At 43.0% G+C, this 26,642-nt stretch overlaps 2 protein-coding genes across 3 annotated transcripts in view; one reads left to right on the top strand and one right to left on the bottom strand.

Moving 5' to 3' along the window:
- The window catches only part of AK2 (adenylate kinase 2), a 101,434-nt gene extending 82,592 nt beyond the window's left edge, over nt 1–18,842 (bottom strand). Inside the window, exon 1 of the mRNA XM_075853102.1 lies at nt 18,753–18,842. The gene's annotated coding sequence lies outside the window, so the exon portion shown is untranslated. The remainder of the gene's footprint in view (nt 1–18,752) is intronic.
- Nucleotides 18,324–26,270, top strand: AZIN2 (antizyme inhibitor 2). 2 transcript variants are annotated; one of them, XM_075853098.1, is made up of 11 exons: nt 18,326–18,469; nt 18,578–18,655; nt 20,070–20,232; nt 22,089–22,262; nt 22,367–22,539; nt 22,642–22,776; nt 23,037–23,202; nt 23,287–23,449; nt 24,446–24,558; nt 25,200–25,414; nt 25,913–26,270. In XM_075853098.1, the coding sequence occupies exons 3-11, from the start codon at nt 20,134–20,136 to the stop codon at nt 26,049–26,051; spliced, it is 1,377 nt and encodes a 458-aa protein (XP_075709213.1). In that variant the 5' UTR covers nt 18,326–18,469; nt 18,578–18,655; nt 20,070–20,133; the 3' UTR covers nt 26,052–26,270. The 2 variants fall into 2 exon arrangements, with proteins under 2 accessions (XP_075709214.1, XP_075709213.1); XM_075853099.1 differs by lacking the exon at nt 25,200–25,414 and having other exon boundaries at nt 18,324–18,469; nt 25,913–26,060.
- The last annotated feature ends 372 nt before the right edge of the window (nt 26,271–26,642 follow it).

Below are 26,642 nucleotides of genomic sequence, written 5' to 3'. Positions count from 1 at the left end.
TCATCCATAGACGGAACGTCCTAGTCCCGTCTCCAAGATTTTTCTCGTGCTGCACCAGTCCTCTGGAATGCGCTACCCCAGACAATCAGATTAGTACCAAACATTCACATTTTAAGCATGCCCTGAAAACACATTACCTAATCTGACTCCTTGCCATTGCCCCACCTTTACATTACCCATCAGAATCTGACCCCTTCATTCAACAGTATCCCCCACACTCCCGATTACAGCCTCTACTGCAGAGGAGACTGTCAGCAGTATTGGGTGGTGATGCTGGAGGAGACTGAGAGCAAGATTGTATGGTGATGCTTCCCCACCCAATCTTGCTGACAGTCTCCTCCATCTTCACCAAACAATCCTGCTGACAGTCTCCTCCAGCGTCACCATACATTCCTGAAGACAGTCTCCTCCATCATCACCACCCAATCTTGCTGACAGTCTCCTCCAGCGTCAACATACAATCCTGCTGACAGTCTCCCCCAACATCACCATAAAATCCTGCTGACAGTCTCCTCCAACATCACCAGGCAATCCTGCTGACAGTCTCCTCCAGCATCACCATACAATCCTGCTGACAGTCTCCTCCAACTCCACCATACAATCCTGCTCACAGTCTCCTCCAGCGTCACCATACAATCCTGCTGACAGTCTCCTCCAGGGTCACCATACAATCCTGCTGACAGTCTCCTCCATCATCACCACCCAATCTTGCTGACAGTCTCCTCCAGCATCACCACCCAATACTGCTGACAGTCTCCTCCAGCGTCACCATACAATCTTGCTGACAGTGATGCTGGTGGAAACTGTCAGCAGGATTGTATGGTGACGCTGGAGGAGACTGTCAGCAGTATTGGGCGATAATGCTGGAGGAGACAGTCAGCAGGATTGTATGGTGACGCTGGAGGAGACTGTCAGCAGGATTGGGCGGTGATGCTGGAGGAGACTGTCAGCAGGATTGTATGGTGACGCTGGAGGAGACTGTCTGCAGTATTGGGCGGTGATGCTGGAGGAGACTGTCAGCAGGATTGTATGGTGACGCTGGAGGAAACTGTCAGCAGTATTGGGTGGTGATCCTGGAGGAGAATGTCAGCAGGATGGAGGGATAAAGACATTTAGCAGGAGAGGCATGTAAAATGCGCAAAAAAAACGTGTCAAATACATGCCGTGTGAACCTGTCAACTGAAAAGTCATTCACTTCACTTTCATCAATCTAAGGGTATGTTCACTCGCAGTGTTTTCAGCCATTTTTTGGGCCGTAAACGTCCCGAAAAATGGCTGAAAAATTGGAAGCATTTTCCAAAAACGGCACGTAAAAAGACGCCCGCCAAAAAGAAGTGCATGTCACTTCTTGGGACGTCTTTGGAGCCGTTTTTCATTGACTCTATAGAACAACAGCTCCAAAAACGGCCGTAAAAAACGCCGGCAAAAACGCGTTTGATTAAAAAATGGCTGAAAATCAGGAGCTGTTTTCCCTTTGTTTAGTAAGCGTGTGAACATACCCTTAGCCTTTTGGTGTGTCCTATAGCTTCTGCGAGCTGCATTTCAACAATCACACCCAAAATGGCAGCCGGACACTGCTTAGCAATTTGAAGACACCTTTTCCTTGTTTGTCGAGGGTGGGGGGGGGGGTGAGATTCCCTCCCACATTTACGGAAGCTGTGAGTCATGTTGCTTTGCCTTATTCACCTTGCTGTAATTCTGGGAAGTGCTCCCTCTGGTGGCCAACATAGGAAAACATGTCAAATTATTATTTCATTTTTAATACTTTACACTATGTGGAAGAAAAAAAAAATACAGCAAAAAACGTAAAAAATATAATAGAAATAAGTAACTTACTTAAAAAAAAAAGGTTTAATTTGCGACACATTCCCTTTAAGTCCCTTGTTCCTTTGTAACCGTCATTTGTCCTAGACACTGGTGACATGTTGTCTAAACTATATGATCTTACTATATCCTCTGATTGTTTTCTTGTGGGACTAGACGTAGGATCACTCTATACCTCTATTACGCATTGGGCAGGCACACGAGCAGTAACCTTCTACTTGGCTAGATATCAATTTGACTATGCACATCATTCATTGTAGACACGTTGGAATTTGTGTTGACCCATATCTGTTTTTGTTTTGATGGCAAATATTATTTGCAATTGAAGGGTACTGCCATGGGGTCATCTTGTACTCTGTAGTATGCCTGTCTCCATCTGGGATACTGGGAGTTGGCTGCTGTCTATTCTTGTGAATCATTTAAAAAATTCATCTCTTGTTGGCTCTGCTATATCGATGGTACGGGTAACCAACTAGACGAATTTGTATGTTGTCTTAATTGCAATGAACTTAACCCCTTCCCGACATTTGACGTACATGTACGTCATGGAAAGTACTGACTTCCCGCATCTTGCCGTACATGTACGTCAAACGTTTGGCACCGGCTCAGAAGCTGAGCCGGTCCCATCATCACCGGATCTCAGCTGTATCTTACAGCTGACATCCGACTGTAACGGCGGGGACCGAAATTAGCTTCGATCCCCGCCATTAACCCCTTAAGTGCAGCGCTCAAACGCGATCGCTGCACTTAAGGTGTTTGCAGCTCATCGGAACCCCAGTAATGAAATTGCCGGGGTTCCGGTGGCTGCAATGGCAACCGGAGGCCTAATACTGGCCTCCCGGTCTGCCTAGCACCGAAGCCGGTCAAGATCCGCCCGGCGGCGGAGCCTGATCGGCCTCCGTAGCTGCCGGCAAGATGGCGCCGGGTCAGGAGCTGATCCGGCGTCATCAGCGGTGGAAGTCAGCTGTACTGTACAGCTGACATCCACCTGTAACGGCAGGAACCGGAGCTAGCTCCGATCCCTGCCATTAACCCCTTCGATGCAGCAATCGAAAGCGATTGCTGCATCGTAGCGGTTACAAGCAGATCGCCAGCCCTGACAGGCAATCGGGACTGGCGACTGCTGTTATGGCAACAGGAGACACAATGGTCTCCTGCTCTGCCATTACGGAAGCCGATTTAGGCCCCGCCGGGAGGCGAAGCCTAAACGGCTTGCTGTCAGTGAATGACTGACAGATCTAATACATTGCACTACATAGGTAGTGCAATGTATTAGAAAAAAAAAAATCTGACCGTTGGACCTTCAAGTCCCCTAGTGGGACTTGAGAAAAAGTGTAAAAAAAGTATAAAAAAGTGTAAAAAAAAGTGCAAAAAATAAAAGTTTGAAAACAATAAAAGTTTCAAGTAATCAAATAACACACAATCCCCCTTTTACTCTTATCAAGTCCTTTATTATTGAAAAATAATAATAAACCATATGTATTTGGTATCGCCACGACCGTAACGACCGGAGGTATCAAAATATTATATTATTTATTGCACGCGGTGAACAGCGTAAAAAAAACCCGTAAAAAACGTTACCAGAGTTTCTGTTTTTTAGTCACTTTGCCCTACAAATATTACAATAAAAAGTGATCAAAAAGTCGCACGTATCCAAAAATGGTACCTATAAAAACTATAGCTCGTCCCGCAAAAAACAAGCCCTCATACAACTCCGTCGACAAAAAAATTAAAACGTTATGGTTCTCACAACTTGGCGACAGAAAAAATACATTCTTTTTACAAAAGTAATTTTATTGTGCAAAAAGTTGTAAAACATAAAAAAGTTCTATAAATGAGGTATCGCCGGAATCGTACTGACCCGCAGAATAAAGGTAACATGTAGTTTATAATGCGTGGTGAACTCTGTATAAAAAAAAACCAAAAAAAGCTGTGCCAGAATTGCGTTTTTTGGTTTACCTGGCATCCCAAAAAATAGGATAAAAGGTGATCAAAAAGTCACATGTACCCCAAAATGGTACCAATAATAACTACAGCTCGTCCCGCAACAAACCAGCCCTCATACCGCTACGTCTATGAAAAATAAAATTAGTTATGGCTCCAATAAGTCAGGAAATAAAAAAATATGCAGTTGTGCCCGAGGAGAACATTTCTTCTGTTTCAAGAGGCGATTTATCAAGGACCTAAAATTAGGGAACCAGGAAGGGAGGGCCCAATCATATCCGATGGAAGCGACGGTGCCCGTATTATACCAGGATAATACTTTCCCAGCAAAATTCCCCAAACTACAAAGGCGCGGAGTGTGGACCAAAAGGGGGATAAGAAATGACACCATTTATCAGTGCGACACCGGCCTGTGCAGAAAGGATTGCTTCACAGCGTAACACACATCTATGGATTATTTTTATTTTTTTATACCACCTGACTATGCCCCTTATATACTCCGCCCCGCTTACATGTACCCCCACATTATAAAACACCAGCAATACTCAAACAAATATAGTACCAAGCAAAATCCGCTCTCCAAAAGCCAAATGGTGCTCCCTCGGCCCTGAACCCTACAGCGTGCCCAAACAGCAGTTTCCTTCAACATATATGGCACCGTCATACCCGTGAGAACCCTTTTAACAATTTTTGTGGTGTGTGTCTCCAGCGTCATAAGCTGGGCATGACATATTTGCCACTGAATGGCATATCTAGGGAAAAATATAAATTTTTAATTTGCACCATCCGCAGCGCATTCATTTATGGAAAAGACCTGTGGGGTGAAAATGCTCACTACACCCCTTAATAAATGCCTTGAGGGGTGCAGTTCCATAATGGGGTCACTTATCAGGGGTTTCTTTTTATTATTTCACATCTGAGCCTCTGCAGTTGTGAACCAATACTTTGTAAATCGCCAAATTAGGCCTCCACTCCGCATGGTACTCTTCACTTCTGAGCCCTGTCATATGTCCAGACAAAAGATTAGGGCCACATGTAGGGTGTTTCTAAAACCGGGAAACACCGCATAATAATTAGAGAGCTGTCTTGTTATGGTGGCACAAGCCGGGCACCACATATTGGCATATCTATGGAAAAAAATCCCATTTTCACTCTGCAACATTGAGCGCACACTAATTTCTACAAAACACCTGCAGGGTTAAAATGCTTACTACACCCCTTGGTAAATGCATTGAGGGGTGTAGTTTACAAAATGGGGTCACTTCTGGGGGGTTTCCACTGTTTTGGGCCCACAGGTGCCCAGAAACCAATCCAGCAACATCTGCACTCCAAATGGCGGTCCTTCCCTTCTGAGCCCTGCCGTTTGCCCAAACAGCAGTTTATGACCACATATGGGGTATTGCCGTACTCGGGAGAAATAGCTTTACAAATGTTGGGTTCTTTTTTTCCTTTATTTGTTGAGAAAATGAAAAAATTTGCGCTAAAGCTACGTCTTATTGAAGAAAAAGGACTGTTTTTATTTTCACTGCCTAATTCTAATAAATTCTATGAAACATCTGTGGGGTCAAAATGCTCACTACACCCCTAGATGCATTCTTCAAGAGGTGTAGTTTCCTAAATGGAGTCCCTTTTTGGGCGTTTTCATTGTTTTGTCCCCTCAGGGGCTTTGCAAATGTGACCTGGCCTCCGCAAATCATTCCTGCTAAATGTGATCTCAAAAAGTCAAATAGTGCTCTTTCCCTTCTAAGCCCTGCCGTGTGTCCAAACAGCCGTTTATTACCACATGTGGGGTATTGTTTTACTCGGGAGAAATTGCTTTACAAATTTTGTGGTGCTTTTTCTCCTTTAGTCCTTCTGGAAATGAGAAAAAATTAGCTAAACCTACATTTTCTTTGAAAAAATGTAGATTATTATTTTCAGGGCCTACTTCCAATAATTTCTGCAAAAAAACTGTGGTGTCAAATCGCTCACTATACCCCTAGATAATTTCCTCAATGGGTGTTGTTTCCAAAATGGGGTCACTTGTGGGGGGTTTCCACTGTTTTGTCCCCTCAGGGGCTTTGTAAATGTAACATGGCCTCCGCAAACCATTCCTGCTAAATTTGAGTTCCAAAAGCCAAATGGCGCTCTTTCCCTTCTCAGCCTCGCCGTGTGTCCAAACAGCCGTTTATTACCACATGTGGGGTATTGTTTTACTCGGGAGAAATTTCTTTACAAATTTTATGGTGATTTTTCTCCTTTAGTCCTTGTGGAAATGAAAAAAAATTAGCTAAACCTACATTTTATTTGAAAAAATGTAGATTTTCATTTTCACAGCCTACTTGCAAAAATTTCTGCAAAAAACCTGTGGGGTCAAAATGCTCACTATACCCCTAGATAATTTCCTCAAGGGGTATAGTTTCCAAAATGGGGTCACTTGTTTGGGGTTTTCACTGTTTTGTCCCCTCAGGGGCTTTGTAAATGTGACATGGCCTCCGCAAACCATTCCTGCTAAATGTGAACTCCAAAAGCCAAATGGCGCTCTTTCCCTTCTCAGCCACGCCGTGTCTCCAAACAACCGTTTATTACCACATGTGAGGTATTGTTTTACTCGGGAGAAATTGCTTTACAAATTTTGCGGTGCTTTTTCTCCTTTAGTCCTTGTGGAAATGAGAAAAAAAATCGCTAAACCTACATTTTCTTTGAAGAAATGTTGATTTTAATTTTCACGGCCTACTTCCAATAATTTCTGTAAAAAACCTGTGCGGTGAAAATGCTCACTACACCCCTAGATAATTTCCTTGAGGTGTCTAGTTTCCCAGATGGGGTCACTTTTGGGGGATTTTGACTGTTTTGGCACCGCAAGAGCCCTTCAAACCTGACATGGTGCCTAAAATATATTCTAACAAAAATAAGGCCCCAAAATCCACTAGGTGCTCCTTTGCTTCTGAGGCCGGTGTTTCAGTCCAGTAGCACGCTACGGCCACATGTGGGATATTTCCTAAAACTGCAAAAACTGGGCAACAAATATTGAGTTGCATTTCTCTGGTAAAACCTTCTGTGTTATAAAAAAAATTGTATTAAAAATGTATTTCTGCAGAAAAATATGAAATTTGTAAATTTCACCTCTACTTTGCTTTAATTCCTGTGAAATGTTTAAAGGGTTAAGACATTTTCTAAATGCTGTTTTGAATACTTTGAGGGGTGAAGTTTTTAAAATGGGGTGACTTTTTTGGGGTTTCTAATATATAAGGCCCTCAAAACCACTTCACAACTGAACTGGCCCCTGTAAAAATAGCCTTTTGAAATTTTCTTGAAAATGTGAGAAATTGCTGCTAAAGTTCTAAGCCTTGTGAGGTCATAGAAAAATAAAAGGATGTTCAAAAAACGATGCCAATCTAAAGTAGACATATGGGGGATGTTAATTAGCAACAATTTTGTGTATTATAACTGCCTGTCTTACAAGCAGATACATTTAAATTGAGAAAAATGCTAATTTTTGCAATTTTTCGCTAAATTTTGGTGTTTTTCACAATTAAATACTGAACATATCGAGCAAATTTTGCCAGTAACATAAAGTCCAATGTGTCACGAGAAAACAATCTCAGAATCGCTTGGATAGGTGAAAGCATTCCGGAGTTATTACCACATAAAGTGACACGTCAGATTTGAAAAATGAGGCTCTGTCAGGAAGGTCAAAAGTGGCTAAAGAGGGAAGGGGTTAATATCCATTTTACCTATACAGTCAGTAATGAAAAAATTATCTTTCTTGACTTATTAATAAAGAAAAATGGTAGTAAAATAGATACCCGCACATTTCGTAAATCACACTACTATTGTCAAATAGCCATCATCCCTGGCCTTTGATACAAAGTATCCCTGTGAGCCAGTTCCTGCGACTCCGCAGAAACTGTTCCGATATATCTAACTTCAAAAAAGAAGCACGCGATTTTGTTGCCCGTTTTAGACAAAGAGGATATTCCGGCAAAAGTATTAAGCCAGGATATAACAAAGCCCTTCGTGCAGAACGTAGATCTCTGCTTAAAAAAGAAAAACATTATGATTAACCCTTAAAACCGCAATCACCCCACGATTCGATCTAATACAAAGAGTAAGGTTAGATTAATTTCCCGTTTTGGCCAAAATGAAGGCAATCCTAATAAAAAATTGCCCACATCTAACTTTATGCAAATCTATACATGACATGATAGGTGACTACCCCAGTATGACATCTAGATGAGCACCAAATCTGCACGACTTACTGGTGAAATCTGTATTTTGGTGATCAAAAACAACAAATTGGCTGTGTCATCAGCTAAAGGGGATGTTTAGATGTGGCACATACGCACAATGTCAATATGTAAAGAAATCGAATATATTCTATGATCCCTTGATAAAAAAACAATTCCGTTCGACAATGGTGGTATACTTGGTCTTCTGTATGAAGTATTATGTGGGGAAAACAATTAGAGAACTACACTTGCATATTTATGAGCAAATTTGCGACATAAAAAACACAGACGAAAGAAGTCCCCTTGCTATGTATTTCGAAGAATTTCATGGACAATCACCTGATGGTCTGTCGTTTATGGCTATCTACCAACTTCCGAGGCACAATAGAGGTGGCAATCTGGACCGCCTACTGCTTCAAAAAGAAAGTATGTGGATATATACTCTACTATGAAATCCCTTCATCCACTCGGTCTGAACAGTGAATTGAAATTGCATATGTTTCTTTAGGCGTGAGCTGTGTCCCGAGACTCTGCCCATGCGACTGTATCCAGTACATGGTCTGACTCTTGGGTCCCAGCTCACTCCTTGGCTTCATCTTATTTTATTTTCTGCTTGTTTTTTTTTTTTTGTTTTCTTTACATTTTCCTCTTTTCTTTGCAAACGCAATGCCCAATGGGACAGAGATGATTTATGCTTTGTTTTTATTATATGTGTTGATCCGGATTCATAAAATATCTGTGTAAGAGTTAATTGGATTCTTGGCTGTGTACCAAGCAGCCGATTAATTGGCCATATACTAAATAGTTTCCCTTTCCTGGTCTTGTTACGCAATGCTCTGAGGAAGTCACGTAGTGACAAAACGCGTCAGCATGCGTAGCACACGTCTTGACGTCACACGCCCGGGACTGGTGTGTTTGGCCATTTCTCTCTCTGCCTACCCAGCACGCATCAGGTATTGGATGCCAGGCGCTAACCTGGGCTGCCCCGGATGTGGATGAACACTGCCTGGAAAGGTGCCTGCTCGTCTTTGCAGAAAAATCCATAATTTTGGAGACATTTTATCCGCTTATTATAGCGAACAGCATGGAGGTGATTAATCACCAATCCAGCATATCCGGATAACCAGCGAGTGATTACACTACATAAGAAGACATAACTGGCCTTACATATCGTGGATTTGAGCATAAACTGATGACAGCTTTTCTAATTGCCCACGTGGATGAACACTGATGCTTGGGTACATATATACCTGACCAGAATATACATCCAACGGATGAGCAAACAACCCACTTATATTACTTATCTATGTTGAAATGCTAGCGTGGTATCTAATTGAATCATCTACTCCTCAATCTATGGGGAATTATTTCCACGCATAATCTATTGTGTTGACTAGGACCCTATACCAGGGCGGATGGTCTCTTGCAAATCACCTTCATTAAGAATGTTACCGCATGCATTTCCTTTCTATGCTATAAAGAAATTTTGTGGTCATTGACTTATGTAATTTCAGCCACGGTTATACAGTATTTAATTGCTGTCGTACTGATTTATGTCACACTGCATCTACACATGCTCGTCTTCATTTGAACTGTCCAACTGGGCTGTCTTGTTCTACCACATTTACTTTGTTCCCACTCAGTTCTGTACTATACTTAAAGAGGCTCTGTCACCAGATTTTGCAACCCCTATCTGCTATTGCAGCAGATCGGCGCTGCAATGTAGATTACAGTAACGTTTTTATTTTTAAAAAACGAGCATTTTTGGCCAAGTTATGGCCGTTTTTGTATTTATGCAAATGAGGCTTGCAAAAGTACAACTGGGCGTGTTTAAAAGTAAAAGTCCAAGTGGGCGTGTATTATGTGCGTACATCGGGGCGTTTTTACTACTTTTACTAGCTGGGCGTTCTGACGAGAAGTATCATCCACTTCTCTTCACAACGCCCAGCTTCTGGCAGTGCAGACACACAGCGTGTTCTCGAGAGATCACGCTGTGACGTCACTCACAGGTCCTGCATCGTGTCAGCCACATCGGCACAAGAGGCTACAGTTGATTCTGCAGCAGCATCAGCGTTTGCAGGTAAGTAGCTACATCGATTTACCTGCAAACGCTGATGCTGCTGCAGAATCATCTGTAGCCTCTGGTGCCGATGTGTCCTCGCTCGTCTGACACGATGCAGGACCTGGGGAAGTGACGTCACAGCGTGATCTCTCGAGAACACGCTGTGTGTCTGCACTGCCAGAAGCTGGGCGTTCTGAAGAGAAGTGGATGATACTTCTCGTCAGAACGCCCAGCTAGTAAAAGTAGTAAAAACGCCCGATGTATGCACATAATACACGCCCAGTTGGACTTTTACTTTTCAACACGCCCAGTTGTACTTTTGCAAGCCTCATTTGCATAAATACAAAAATGGTCATAACTTGGCCAAAAATGCTCGTTTTTAAAAAATAAAAACGTTACTGTAATCTACATTGCAGCGCCTATCTGCTGCAATAGGAGATAGGGGTTGCAAAATCTGGTGACAGAGCCTCTTTAACTTGTATCTGTCTCCTGGCCAGGCGTGTGTTTTTGTATTCTGATATAGAATCACCCTAGACGCGATTTGTCTCTCTTTTTTATATTTATGTATGAAAAAAGAATGATATATATATTTTTAAGCAAAGAGTCGAGTGCTTTTTATTTACCAGGTTTATCGTTGGTCCTTTGTCTATATATTCAATATCCTGGTGGCACCGTATTACTTATACTGTATTCTTTTTTGCTGCTGGAGATTTTTTATGTTCCCGTCCCCTTTTTTTTCTAACAACACAGCGGAGGCTTGGAACTGAGAGGCTGCTCGTGAATAAGTTGCTACACGATGTTTAACTACATGTTATCACATATATAAACGAGGGAAAAGGGGCAGAAAAACACTGGAGTGCGTCTTTAACTTTAATGGATGTGGTGTAAAGCATCAGCAGTTTGCCTCAGCAATAACAGACCAAAAGATAATATAATAGGAGTCAATGGAGGCTTCCATCCAGCGTTGGACTGGGGTTCCTTGGGCCCACCATAGACGATGATTCTGAGGGCCCGCCATCCATCTATATAGAACATGTACTTGTCCACTTTTCATTTCATCATAGTCCTTGTGGTTATCATTGTACACAGAGTACATATCATTAATAAGGTCTAATAGGTAATTTGTGAATCATCCCGTAAAAACATAGATCCCAGTGGCAAAGGATTGGCTCCAAAGAGCTCCAAATGGGGTTGTTTTCTGCTGGACCTTTAAGACCCATCATTGTGTTATAGCCTGGGCCCAGCGGAGGATCCTCTAGTTCTCCCATGTCCGACCTTGCTTCCATCAGAGGTATATATGTTGGGAGCAGAGCAGAATCTGTATCTTATCTCTGGGATCCTTTCTATCTTTTACAATAAAAAAAAAACCCTGCTCAAATGTGATATAAGAGCCTTGTTGCCTGGGGTCCAGTCTGTCCTTGGGTATGAATGATACATACCTGACTTTTTAGAGAAGTACTGTTATTACACAAAAACATGTCAGTCAATATACCTGCATTCAGTGCATGGTAATAAAGATCATTTACAAGTTGACAGCCATGATGATTTCACTTGTCAGAACTGGATGTGACCAGTAATGGTAAGAAAGGACTTGCAGATCAGACAAAAGCCTGTCATGTCTAGACATAGCCTACTACTTGTTTGGAGCTTGTGTGCTTGGAAATCAGATCAAGCTGTTCTTAACCTCTTAATGACCAGGCCTGAAGGGCCTTAATGTCCAGCTAAATTTTTTTGCTTTTATTTTTTTATTGACGTGGATGTATAACACTTTGTTTTATGCGGGATACATTTTTTCGGCGCTGCTTGGGAGTACATATAAACTACTATGTCATTTATATCATTTGTTTTTCGGCGTGAATAGAGAAAAAAGCTATTTTCGGCATTGTTTATTTATTTTTTACACTGTTCACGTTGAACGCTAAATAAGCTGGTAAATGAATTCCTTAGGTTATTACGGTCATGTGGATGCCTAATCTGTGTAGGTTTTTACACTTTAATATCTGGTATTCACAATAAAATGTATTTTACACTAAATAATCAAAAATTTTTAGTAATTTATTGTTGCAAACTATTTTTTATTAATGTTTTTATTTAATTTTTTAAATTCCATTAAAAAACACTATTTTATAACTTTTTTTATACTTATAATGTGTTAGCATACTAATGTGCTTATACATTATACTGCGTCACTATGACACAGGCTGCTATTAGGGCAACATTAGTATGCCCTAACAGCAGGCTTACCGAGCAGACAGCCCTGGGGTCCTTTCTAGGTCCCCAGGGCTTACTGCAGAGGTTTCCCAGTCTCTGATCGCATTACAGGGAAATCTGGTGACGCAATCAAAGAGGGGAGTCCTTTTTAATCCTACCGCGGTCACTAACTGCGGCGATCAAAATGTTAAAGGGCCGGGATCAGAGACTCCTCCAAGAAGTACGTTTTCTGTGGTTGGTCAATAAAGTGAATAAAGGTCAACTTTAATAAAAAGTGTCTCGCATTATTTTGGAAACATATACACTAAATCCAAGGATGTTAACATCTGTTTCTTAGCAGCAGAAATAACGTTCCAATTAGAGCTCGCGCACAAAGGGGCTATAATACGGCACCTATGGCGCTCCACTGTAACTCCGTATACCTATAATTTCATTCAGAGACATATAGAGGTTTTGTCTGTTGGATTCCTTACCAATCTGACAGAAATAAAACACAGCATTCTCTGTCAGATGCTCTGTTATGGAGCAAGATTTGGTGTATGTAGTACGTAGATGCAGGGAGTGTGTGTGACTACCACATTTGTTGAACGTTGGCATAACCAGTTGGCAGGAGCGGACAACTATTTAATATGTAGGGAGGTTTCCCAACTCTCCCTCGATGGCAGATGTCAGAGAGAGAGGAGGCTAGGGCAGTTGGATTTTAACATGCCCAATCCTTTGTTTTCAAGGTAGATAAGCCGCCAAAAATATCTGGCAGCAAATTACTCCCCTCTCCACATTGAGAACACATGCATGCTCTGCCGAGGGTATCGGGAGCAATAGCTGTCAGTCGAATGAGCGTTCGGTCAACATCTATCTATGGTGTATGAGAAGCGTAGCTAGGTTTTCCAGCACCCAGGGCAAAGATTCCGTTTGGAGCCCCCCCCCCCCCGAACGTCTTTCCCGACATCTCCTTCCCCCTCCTCGCCATGTTTGCTTTCTCTACCAATCAATGAGGTGTAATTTTTTCTTTCAATTTTTTTTTGTGTAACTCGAGCATAAAACCATTTGTACATTTTACAAGCAATATAGTTCTATATACAACACCAGAGCCAAGCTCATTACATATATACAGCACCAGAACAAAGCTCAGTACATAAATACTGCACAAGAACCAAGCTCAGTACATATATACAACACCAGAACCAAGCTCAGTACATAAATACAACACCAGAACCAAGCTCAGTACATAAATACAACACCAGCACAAATACAGCTCAATTTAGTGAAACCCCTGCCATATAGGTTTGCAATAAATTGTATACAGCTCCAAGCATGGCCCGAACACTGTTAAGAATATGCTGGGCGATGCTGTTTCACAAAAAAAAAATCATACCACTCATCATCTTGCTGCAGCTCATACAGTGACTACACTTTAGATTAGAGGTAGAATTATCCTTTACATTAAGTGACTCACAGGTGACGTCAGATTCTAGTTATTCTTTTCTTCTCCATCTGGTCCAGACCTCTATGACGACTTCTCCCGGCCACAGCCCATCTCTGCAGTTTGCCACTCAGATGTCTTCAGCGGCTCACTTTTCAAACATTTCTGAACCTATAAACGCAGAAAAAGTTCTCATGGTGCCAGACACTGTGCCCCTAAAATTAATAGCGCCATATACTGTGTCACACACACACACACACACACACACACACACACACACACACACACACACCGTGCCCCCTTTAGTGTACCACATAGATCCCCCTGTAGATAGTGCCCCACATACAGCCCCCTGTAGATAGTGCCCCACATATACCCACCCCTGTAGATAGTGCCCACATATAGCTTTCCCTGTAGATAGTGCCCACAACTAGCCCCGCTGTAGATAGTGCCCTACACATAGCCCCCTTGTATATAGTGCCCCACAAATATAGTGCCCCACATATAGCTCCCCCTGTAGATAGTGCCCCACATATAGCCCACCCCTGTAGATAGTGCTCCACATATAGCCCCCCTGTATATAGTGCCCCACATATAGCTCCCCCTGTAGATAGTGCTCCACATATAGCCCAGCCCTGTAGATAGTGCTCCACATATAGCCCATCCCTGTATATAGTGTCCAACATACAGCCCACCCCTGTAGATAGTGTCTTACATATAGCTCCCCTTATAGTGCTCCACATATAGCCCACCCCTGTATATAGTGTCCAAAATATAGCCCACACCTGTAGATAGTGCCCTACATATATCTCCCCATATAAAGTGCTCCACATATAGCCTCCCTGTATATAGTGCCCCACATATAGCTCCCCCTGTATATAGTACCCACATATAGCCCCCCTGTAGATAGTGCCCTACATATAGCCCCCCTGTATATAGTGCCCCACATATAGCCCACCCCTGTAGATAGTGCTCCACATATAGCCCCCCTGTATATAGTGCCCCACATGTACCTCCCCCTGTATATAGTGCCCCACATATAGCCCACCCCATGGTGCCAGACATAAATATAATAGCGCCATACACTGTGTCACACACACACACACACACACACACACACACACCGTGCCCCCTGTAGTGTCGCACATAGATCCCCCTGTAGATAGTGACCCCCATAGAGCTCCTGTAGATAGTGCCCCACATACAGCCCCCTGTAGATAGTGCCCCACATATAGCCACCCCTGTAGATAGTGCCCACATATAGCTTCCCCTGTAGATAGTGCCCACATATAGCCCCCCTGTAGATAGTGCCCTACATATAGCCCCCCTGTATATAGTGCCCCACATATATATTGCCCCACATATAGCTCCCCCTGTAGATAGTGCCCCACATATAGCCCACCCCTGTAGATAGTGCTCCACATATAGCCCCCCTGTATATAGTGCCCCACATATAGCTCCCCTGTATATAGTGCCCCACATATAGCTCCCCCTGTAGATAGTGCTCCACTTATAGCCCAGCCATGTAGATAGTGCTCCACATATAGCCCACCCCCGTATATAGTGTCCAACATACAGCCCACCCCTGTAGATAGTGTCTAACATATAGCTCCCCCTATAGTGCTCCACATATAGCCCACCCCTGTATATAGTGTCCAACATATAGCCCACCCCTGTAGATAGTGCCCTACATATATCTCCCCATATAAATAGTGCTCCACATATAGCCCACCCCTGTATATAGTGCCCCACATATAGCTCCCCCTGTATATAGTGCCCCACATGTTACTCCCCCTGTATATAGTGCCCCACATATAGCCCACCCCTGTAGATAGTGCTCCACATATAGCCCAACCCCGTATATAGTGTCCAACATACAGCCCACCCCTTTAGATAGTGCCCTACATATAGCTCCCCCTGTATATAGTGCCCCACATGTAGTTCCCCCTGTATATAGTGCCCCACATATAGCCCACCCCTGTAGTGTCCAACATATAGCCCACCCCTGTAGATAGTGCCCTACATATAGCTCTCCCTATAGTGCTCTACATATAGCCCTCCTGTATATAGTGCCCCACATATAGCTCCCCCTGTAGATAGTGCTGCACATATAGCCCACCCCTATATATAGTGCCTCACATGTAGCTCCCCCTGTATATAGCACCCCACATGTAGCTCCCCCTGTATATAGTGCCCCACATATAGCCCACCCCTGTAGATAGTGCCCTATATATATCTCCCCCTATAAATAGTGCTCCACATATAGCTCAACCCTGTATATAGTGCCTCATATATAGCTCTCCCTATAGTGCTCCACATATTGCCCACCCCTGTATATAGCCCTCTGTAGATATAGCCCACCCCTTTATATAGTGCCCCACATATAGCCCACCCCTGTAGATAGTGCCCTTACATATATCTCCCCCTATAAATAGTGCTCCACATATAGCCCAACCCTGTATATAGTGCCTCATATATATAGCTCCCCCTATAGTGCTCCACATATAGCCCCCCTGTAGATAGAGTCCCCCATGTAGATAATGCCACTCACATTTTTATTAGGATTAAAATATATATATTTTTTAACATACTCACCTTATTGCTGTTCCTGCACCGTCTGGTGGCAATGCAGATCTGCTCTCTTCTGAGCAGGTCTGCTGGGGTTGAAAGACGCAAGTGGCGCAATGACGTAATCGTGCCGCTTGCGTTGTTGAAAGGCGCTGATTGACAGGGCAAGTCATTCTGCCCTGCCAATCAGCGCCTTTCATAGACGCAAGCAGCGCAATGACGTCATCACGCTGCTTGCGTCTATGAAAGGTGCTGATTGGCAGGGCAGAATAATTTGTCCTATCAGCGCCTTTTAACTATGCAAGTGTCGCAAAGAAGTAATCAAGCCGCTTGCGTCGTTGAAATACGCAGGTGCAATTAAAGTGCATGAGGGGGTGGTGGCGGCTGGTTTCAGTGGCGCCGCCACCGCCCCCTTAGAGAGGCAGCAGGTCACCGTCATGGACGGTGTGGCCCTGGCGCCCCCCCACCTTCCCTATTAGTTGCGCCCGGAGCACATGCCCCGCCCCCTAGCTACGTCCCTGCCTTAAAGAGGCTCTGTCACGAGATTTTCAAACCCCTATCTCGTATTGCAGCAGGTCGGCGCTGCAATGTAGATTACAGTAACGTTTTGTTTTTTTCAAAAACGAGCATTTTTGGCCAAGTTATGAGCATTTTTATATTTATGCAAATGAGCCTTTCTTAAGTACAACTGGGCGTGTTTAAAGTTAAGTACAAGTGGGCGTGTATTGTGTGTGTGTACATCTGGGCGTTTTTACTTGTTTTACTAGCTGGGCGTTGTGAATAGAAGTGTATGATGCTGACGAATCAGCATCATCCACTTCTCTTCGTTAACACCCAGCTCCTGGGAGTGCACAGACACACAGCGTGTTCTCCAGAGATCACGCTGTGACGTCACTTCCTGCCCCAGGTCCTGCATCGTGTCGGACGAGCGAGGACACATCGGCACCAGGCGACAGAGGCTACAGTTGATTCTGCAGCAGCATCGGCGTTTGCAGGTAAGTCGATGTAGCCTCTGTCGCCTGGTGCCGATGTGTCCTCGCTCGTCCGACACGATGCAGGACCTGGGGCAGGAAGTGACGTCACAGCGTGATCTCGCGAGGACACGCTGTGTGTCTGTGCACTGCCAGAAGCTGGGTGGTAACGAAGAGAAGTGGATGATGCTGATTCATCAGCATCATACACTTCCATTCACAACGCCCAGCTAGTAAAACAAGTAAAAACGCCCAGATATTACACACACAATACACGCCCACTTGTACATAACTTTAAACACGCCCAGTTGTACTTAAGAAAGGCTCATTTGCATAAATATAAAAATGCTCATAACTTGGCCAAAAATGCTCGTTTTTGAAAAAAACAAAAACGTTACTGTAATCTATATTGCAGCGCCGATCTGCTGCAATAGGAGATAGGGGTTTGAAAATCTCGTGACAGAGCCTCTTTAAATATCATGGTGTAGATAAAAGCAAGATGATGTTTAACGGATATTCCAGGTTGTAACAATGGTTTTCAGATAGCGTAAAAAGAATCCACTTTTTAACGGTCATCTGTCCAGTTTTGTAATAAGCGGAATGACGTCCATAACATCACGTGACGTCAGTAGCCAATCACAAGCCGCTGTGGTGACGTTTTGTCCATAAATATCCCATTGCTATCAAAATTTTCTGTCAGCAGGCTACCGATTAGCAATTACAGTGATACATACTCTGCAAATAAGGGGCCACAGAGACTTTGAAATGTCCTCTACTGTCTGACCAGACAAAGCTATTGTGTTATATATCAGTGGATCTGGTAATAGGTAGTGACGCAATTCTCTAGTATGTTACAGTAAAGGATCTCCGCCCTGCTTCCTAATACACTGGATGACACCACAATACTAAAATCACGAGACATTTCATTGCTTCCGGCGTCATTAGTCATAATCACGTGCTCCACCTTTAGCTCATTCTATGAGAACAGGGATATTCCCAGAACCCAGGACTCCATTGTGTCATGAGGTAATGAAGCTGGGCGTGGCCGTGGCTATGGGCGGGGAAAAGACTGGATTCGAAGAATGCAGTGTTGCCTGGAAACATGACATCACGGGTAGGCTCGGCCACTATATTAGGGAGGTTCGCTGCTGTAAGTTGTAGAGAGCTAGAAGCGCATTGCGGTGAGGGCTTGTGTCCGGGTCATTCTTACTTTTACCACGCATGGGAAGCGGCCGTGTAAATGCGTGTTATTAAGGTGAGGGCGCGCTTCACAGGAGGTGGTGGAGTCTCTTGTGCCTGCGGATGCTACGTTGCTGTCTTCAGCCGCAATGCTCATTCTCATTGCTGTATGTTCTTCCTGCAGATATTACAAGACGCCTGCAACGGCGACGACGCAAGTCCGGGGCTGAGAGCAGCGCCTCCCTGGGCCTTCTGATAAGAGGTAAGGACTGTGTATAGAGCCTGCCAGTGGGCCGTATTACTGTAGACATGATGTTTTCTACTAGCACTGACATATAGTCACTTGGAGGGTGACTTACCCAATATCTGCTCTGGAAGAGCTACAGCTGCGTCCTAAAGCCGGCGCCCTCGCCTGCCTGTGCGCCTCTGGCCGGCGTCCTCGCCTGCCTGTGCGCCTCTGGCCGGCGTCCTCGCCTGCCTGTGCGCCATAGTGGGCCTTCACCTGCCTGTGCGCCTCTGGCCGGCGTCCTCGCCTGCTGTGCGCCATAGTGGGCCTTCACCTGCCTGTGCGCCTCTGGCCGGCGTCCTCGCCTGCCTGTGCGCCATAGTGGGCCTTCACCTGCCTGTGCGCCTCGTTTGTTTTGCCTGCTTTTAACTTTGTTGTGGTCAACGTGTAATTCTGATTGTGGTGTTTTGTAACCCTGAGGCCTTCACACAAACGTATTTCTCGTTTTAACAACTGACTGCACACTGACCTATATGAGTCAATGGGGTTATTCCCACATTTGTGTGTATTCATTTTTTTTAACCCATGGAGCGTGTGTCTGTTGTGGGTATCTCACAGCATTCTCTGTTCTACAGACCAGATTTGTGTAATAGTCTATGGGTGCGTGGAAAAGAACCGGACAACATCTATATCAGTTGCTAAGGCGTGCAGAAGGAAAAAAGAACAAACAGGAAATGCTTGCGGAGGAGAAAAATGAATGACAACAAGGACGTTCTTATGAATGAAAGGCTATGTTCACGTCTGCGTTCGATTTTCAGTTTTTCTGCTCTCAGTGGAGCAGAACAAGCCAATAACCAGAAGCGCCACTTCCGTTGCATCTCGGACACCACCAGCGGCCTACGGAACTTATTGAGTTTGATGTTTTCCATCAGGGTGTCTGTGGTTTCCATTGTTTTCCCCTAACCGAGCCTTCAATGCAGATGTGAACTAGGCCAAACTGCCTGTTTTCTGCTGATGCAAATCGGACATGCCTGTGTGAATAAGTCCTAAGAGTGAGCTTACAGCTGTGGATTTGCAGTACCAGATGTGTGAATGGCGTTTTAAGAAGCAGATTTCACATCTATTGTATTTGCGGCAAAGTTTCCAGCTGAAAAAGTTCAATGTGATGGTTTGTTCACACGTCAGATTAGTTACATAAATTTCTGCAATTAAAAATCTGTACCGTTCATGGGGTTGTTTCTGCAGCATGCATGTGGATTTCTGCAAGCACGTTCATATGTATGGAACAGGCGCAGTCATTTTTGTAACTAATCTGCTGCGTGTAGGAATATACATAAAGTTTTAATGTTGAAAGTGTAATATTTCCCATTGCGACTCTGATATGGGACTTTCATGTATTATTTAGTGTATGTCCTGTATTTTTAATCATATTTGCCTTCTTTAATTTCAGCTTGTTGCATACTTTTAAACAACGTATTTTGGAACGGTTAGAGGGACCCCAATAAAACCTAACCATGTCAAAGCACATCCAGGAGTCTGACTTTATCATGGTGGAGGAAGGCTTTGTGGCCAGAGACTTGATGGAGGAAATCATTAATGACGTCTCACAGACTGTAAGTACCTTGTAACACCATGCGGAATTTCACCTTCAGGGATCTTAAATTAATAGACTGAGCGTTTCCGTACTGCGCTAACACTGTTGTAAAATCGAATATTCACTGAATACTGTCACGTTAATATCAGTAACTCATTTTGCACTATGGTTTCCATGACTTTTTTTTTTTTCCTCCTTTTTCCCTTGTATTATCTTTCTATTACCTCTTAATAACTCTGTGTGTACTCAGTGATTCACGACACAATGGTATGGTAAAAATAACTTTTATTCACTAACCTTAACCCGTATAGTATCAGTATACTTCAATACATATAACCATCAACATGTAATAAGGTTATGAATACTATACATGGCATCACACCAACAATCCCAATACTGGTACACTATATTACCAGCCCATGTACCTACATATAAAATACTCCCTCACTTATAACAGCCCCCACCAGGCTCTAAAGGTGGTTTTACATGGGCAGATTTCTGCCCATAATGAGCGTCAATCTCTGATATAACAAGTCGCTTGTTAACAGGCTATTTACATGGGCCGATTCTATACTGTATAGGGATGAACTATCGTTAATACAATAGTTCGGTCCCCATCGGTTTTCATCACTGTTGGCAGTACTTCCCTTGTTTACACGGAGAGATGTGCTGCTGACACCAAATATTTTAGTCAGTTAAAAGGGACAGTAATAGTTTAAACAAGGTGGTTACAAGGATCAAAGGGCTATAGGGGCTATGAGACGGGACCTGCAAGGGGATAAAGGCTTGTATAGGGTAAGGGCCGTGGGATATAGACACTGGAATGTCTATTTGTAAGGGGAGCTGTTTGGGGATATAGGGTTGGTGTAATGGGGGCTTTGTATAAGGTCTAAAAGGGGCTTTAGGGATATGGGAGGTTGTGGGCTATGGCTGGAGGTTTATAGGGTTAGGAGTGATTAGCAAAGATCTGGGCTATAAGAGTAGGGCAAGAAAAATATAGGGTATGGGGTGGTATGCTATATGTCTATAACATATATATCGCTTATAGCGGGGAACTGGAAGAGTGCATAGGAGAATATATATATCTATATCTCGTTTTCTAGGGTGTTTTACCCAAGGGCTAATGGCATACAATATATACTGCTCGTTGCCTAGGGGAAGGTATACTCAGCCAGACAAATGCTCGTTGTCAAGATGAGCTGCTCACCAGACGAGTAGATTATTGCAGAGAGGCAGAGGGGAGTCCAAAGTGGAGGGGCTGGTGATGAGAGGTCCGTGTTCTGATGGTGTCGGTGATCTGTTGAGTTCACTGGCTATTTAAGCCCAGCAGGTGCACTCGCTCCGAGCCAGTTGCGTGTACAATCGTGTCGGCCTGTGCATGGTTCCCACAGGTTGGCGTGTTGATATGACGTTACTGAGCTCACCCGTGGGGCCAGGCGCCTGTATGATTTCGGCACAGGATATTTCTCCTGACGATACTGTGGCTCCCTTGCTGTGGAGGAGACGGATCAAAGGCGATCGATCATCTGTTACTCCATGCCTGTTAAACTGGACAGCTGGCAGGAAGCCAGCTGTATTCTATCCAGTATACCTGGCGCAATTTCCCATGGCATATGTGTGATTTATATAATCTAACAATTCCCTTTACAACTGTCAGTCAAACAGTAGGTAGAGGGATGGCAACATCCGCAGACACCGCTGCCCCTCACCAAGCCACAGTCCCTGAGAACCTCTTTTCGATCCTGATTAGCCCATTGGCTTGTAATTCCTCTTGAAAAACCTATTTTACTATTTCTCAATCTACGAATGGCTAAAAGAATAAGTAAAATGTGTGTGGAAAATATACCTGTTTAAGTGTTTTTTTGTTTTTTTCAGGATGAAAGAGATGCTTTCTTTGTTGCGGATTTGGGGGATGTTGTGAGGAAGCATCTGCGTTTTCTCAAAGCTCTGCCACGTGTAAAGCCTTTCTATGCCGTGAAGTGTAATAGCAGCAGAGGTGTGGTTCAGATCCTGGCAGAACTAGGGGCAGGATTTGACTGTGCCAGCAAGGTAATGGCAGACATGCAATCTCTTTACTGTGCTGTGATCTGGAATGATTCTGGAAAGCTATCTGTAGCTGTGTGCTTAACGCACTATTCTTTGTTTTTTTGCAGGCAGAAATTGAATTAGTCCAAAGCATAGGTGTGAAGGCAGAAAATATAATTTATGCCAACCCATGTAAGCAGATATCCCAGATTAAGTCTGCTGCCAAGAATGGAGTCCAGATGATGACTTTTGACAATGAAGTGGAGCTATCCAAGGTGTCTCGAAGCCACCCAAATGCTAAGTATGTACCTGTTTCTATGGAGACCGAGATTATATGTAGAGGCTACCTAATTTTATATGAAATCTGTTAAACTTCCGGCATCTAACTGATTTCTGTTCATAGGATGGTACTTCGCATAGCTACAGATGACTCCAAGTCTTCTTCCCAACTTAGTGTGAAATTTGGGGCTCCCTTAAAATCATGCAGGCGCCTTCTTGAAATGGCTAAGAATCTGAACGTGGATGTTATAGGTGTTAGGTAAGCTGTATTTCCAGGAGAACAGTTTGTGTATTTGATCTACTAATATTACTACTGCTAACTAGGCTGTGAATATATTTTCAGTGATCGTGTCATTTAAAACTTAAAGATCTGTACATTAGGCTTGTACTCTGACCAATAACTAGCTTCTATTGCAAAATTCTATGTAGAAGACACCACCTGAATACAAGTGCCATTGTTTTTTTGTTTTGTTTGTTTTTTTTTTGTTCTCTAACTAAAGTTTGAATGTTTTATTTCAGTTTCCATGTGGGGAGTGGCTGTAGCGATCCCAAGGCGTATTTGCAATCCATTTCAGATGCCAGGCTGGTTTTTGAAATGGCTTCAGAGTTTGGCTACAAGATGTGGCTGTTGGATATTGGTGGTGGCTTTCCTGGGACAGATGACACAAGAATTCGTTTTGAAGAGGTAAAAATATTACGTGTGGTTTAGCTATAGCTCTAGATGAACCAATTTGGTGAGAACTAACTGAACGTGGTTTTTGTCATATAGATTTCAGCTGTAATAAACCCGGCACTAGACCTATATTTCCCAGAAGGCTCCGCTGTGGAGATCATTGCTGAACCTGGAAGATACTACGTAGCATCTGCTTTCTCTCTGGCTGTAAACATCATTGCTAAGAAGGAATTGCACTTGGACAGCTCTGGATCAGATGGTATGTCCCATCTTCAAATATTGACTTGATACAAAAGCTTTCAAACTGGAAATGGCTAAGCACTTTTACATTCCTCTTGTTAATATATAAAATAGAAGGCATAGGACACCTGCATTATTGCCCTCTAAATATGTGCAGAAACGTATGATTGTATTGTAAAATATTATGAGGCATCATGCACCCATGCTTGCTCTGTTAGGCTATGTTCACACTTGTGTCGGAGGCTCTGTGCAAATTCCATCAGATTTGACAGAAGGAATAGCACTGTATGCAGTGCTATTCTTTCCATCAAAACAGAATCCCAAAACCTACAATGGAGTCCGTCAGGCGCCAGTGTTATCAGTCATTCAACGGATCTGGTACGGCGTTGTGGCTTCCGGTATGAACAGAAGCCATGATACAGATGTGAAGAGAGCCTTAATGGTGTATAGTTTTTATTTTTTTGTAAATACCTCAACTTTTAATACCCTTTTTATTTATATTAGGAGTTTGATTATACAATCTTGATACACGGATATAGAATTGCACCCATACCCTTGCAAAAATATACCTTGCAAAGTGCTTAAATTGTAGTGCAGTGGTTGGCAACCTTCAGCTGTTGTGGAACTACAATTCCCAGCATGCCTGGGCAGCCTTTGGCTGGAATAAAGCCTTTGGCTGTCAGGGCATGCAAGGAGTTGTAGTTTCAAAATAGCTGGAGTGTAAAAAAAAATAAAAAAAATTCTAGCTATCTTAGGGGTCCGAAACTGGACAATTCCTTGAAGTTTTACAAAAGAAACTTTGAGCCTAACACTATTCTTCTGGAAAAGTGCCAATGAGATACATCTAGAACAAATTTTCTTGTCCTTCTCTTACTGCGTGTCTTCTAATTGACCGTACCACATGGTCCTGCCTTTGCCCATCTCTTATATATTTTCACGTGTTTTGTGTGTGATAATTTAAGATTTATGTAAAATGCAGTTGTCATTTTTTTTTTTTTTTGTATTATCTTTTTAGATGAAGAAACCTGTCCTAACAAGAACGTTATGTATTATGTTAATGATGGCGTTTATGGGTCCTTCAACTGTATCTTCTTTGACCATGCTCATCCTAAACCTATTCTTCATAAGGTACAGTTGGTGTAGAAATCCCATCTATGCAAAATAGTCACAAATCTTTTTTGCACATGGTTAACCTATAAATAAACACTATGTATAACGACTGTTTTACTGATGTACATTGCTACCACTTCTATCAAGATTACTTTCCACTATCAATGTCTCAATAATTCTGAGCCATTAACCGTGCCCCTTCTTTAAAATTGATATTCCTATTCGAATGAGTAAAAAAAAAAAAAAAAGTTAGTATGGTGCCAGTTTTACATGAAGGGATGCTGCAGGGAAAATGTTTGGCTAAGGCCAGATTCACCCGAAGGATTCACTGATCCCCATAGACTTGAGTCTATCGAGGAATGAAAATAGGACCTGTTCTATTACGCAGTGGACCCTTCACACGGTCCGTTAAAAGAACGGCCCCATTGAAATACATGCACCCGTGTGACAGCCGTTGTTGTAACGGCCATCACACAGACAAGATGTACGCTAGTCTGAATTCGGCCTTACTGTAGCTTCATCTGGCCTGTTTCCCAAACCAGATCTGTGCCAATCGGCTATTTCAAAAGGGGATATTATGTTCATGAGAGAACCTGTTTCTTCAGACTGATGTTATAGCCCAATAAAAAAAAAAAAAATAATAATTTTTTTCCCTTCAGAAACTTCACCCAGATCAGCCATTATACGATAGTAGCTTGTGGGGACCAACATGTGATGGCTTAGATCGGATTGCTGAGCACCTTCAGCTACCGGAGCTTCAAGTTGGTGACTGGCTCCTGTTTGATAACATGGGGGCTTACACAGTGGCAGCATCCTCTACATTCAATGGCTTTCAGCAATCCCGCATACACTATGCAATGCCACGTGCTGCCTGGTAAGGTTAAGACATCCACAGTAGACAATAGAACTGTTAACTTTTTTTTTTTTTTTTTTTTTTTGTGTCATTAGTAGATATTAAAGGTATCTTAGCAAAAATTAATTATACTTGCCTTTTGTTATAACTATATTCCCCCATCTTTGATACATTTTCAATCCCCCTGAAGCTTACACTATTTCAATAGCCTGTTGCTGCTGGCGTAGAGTTGTTTGCAGAGTAATGTAGTCACAAAATCACATTTACCTTTAGAAGAGATGAAGTTACAGGGTGCAGGTGCGCTCACACAAGGCGTAGTTATATTGTAAACTTTACAATGTGTGCCTATGGGCAAAAAAAATTCTGCAACCTAAGAACTAGAGAAATCTGTGTGTTCAGAATGTTTTTCTCAGACTTCGTGTAGCTTCACACTGTGGAAATACAAATGTGTTAGTGCACCTTTATTGAAACAAAACACCACAGGAACCTAAAACTTGAACCTGATATTTTCTTTTTCAGGGAGGCTGTTCAACTGCTACAGAAAGGAGGATTACATCAAGTTGAAGAGAAGGAAACCATTTGTGCACCCATGTCCTGTGGCTGGGAGATTGATTCTCTGTGCTTAACTCCTGCATTTGCACCAACCAGAATCATCTGAGCTCTGCATTCTAAATATGTACTGTAGAAATATGTAATTTTTATTTTTTAGCCTGCATGTGGGACTCTTTTTGGTTGTTTTTAAGTATGCAACATAAAAAAAAAAAAAAAACCTCTTACCAAATATCAGGTTTCTTTGTCCTGGATTTTTGTGTTCCTAAAGTAGAGATGTAATTTTAAAATATATGTATTTAATTTAAAATAAATATTTTGTTTTTTATTATGTGCACATTTATTTACAAGTGTAGAATGTTTACTATCACATAGATAAAAAGCAATTGTGAGGTCATCTCTTTCTGATCTTGTACCTAGTCATTAACCCCATCACGCAAAATCACATGTGATGAGGGTTAAGGGGAAGTATGTTACACGCAGCCGAAACCTCCCTGCAATGAGCGGAATCAAAGTTCACTTTGATTTTGCCTGTTTTAACAACATCTTAAATGCTGCGATCAATAGACCGCGGCATTTAAAGTGTTAGAATCAGGGGGGCACCCCCTCAAATACTTGATCGCGGGGCAAGATCGGCCGGTTGCTATGGCAGCCTGGGGGGGCCAAACAAAAGCCCCCAGGTCTACCATCTTTGTACTCC

This window comes from Rhinoderma darwinii, chromosome 2 (assembly GCF_050947455.1).
Source record: "Rhinoderma darwinii isolate aRhiDar2 chromosome 2, aRhiDar2.hap1, whole genome shotgun sequence".
Taxonomy (NCBI): Eukaryota; Metazoa; Chordata; class Amphibia; order Anura; family Rhinodermatidae; genus Rhinoderma; species Rhinoderma darwinii.
The sequence above is the reverse complement of the archived record's forward strand: the minus strand, read 5'-3'. Positions and strand labels throughout refer to the sequence as shown.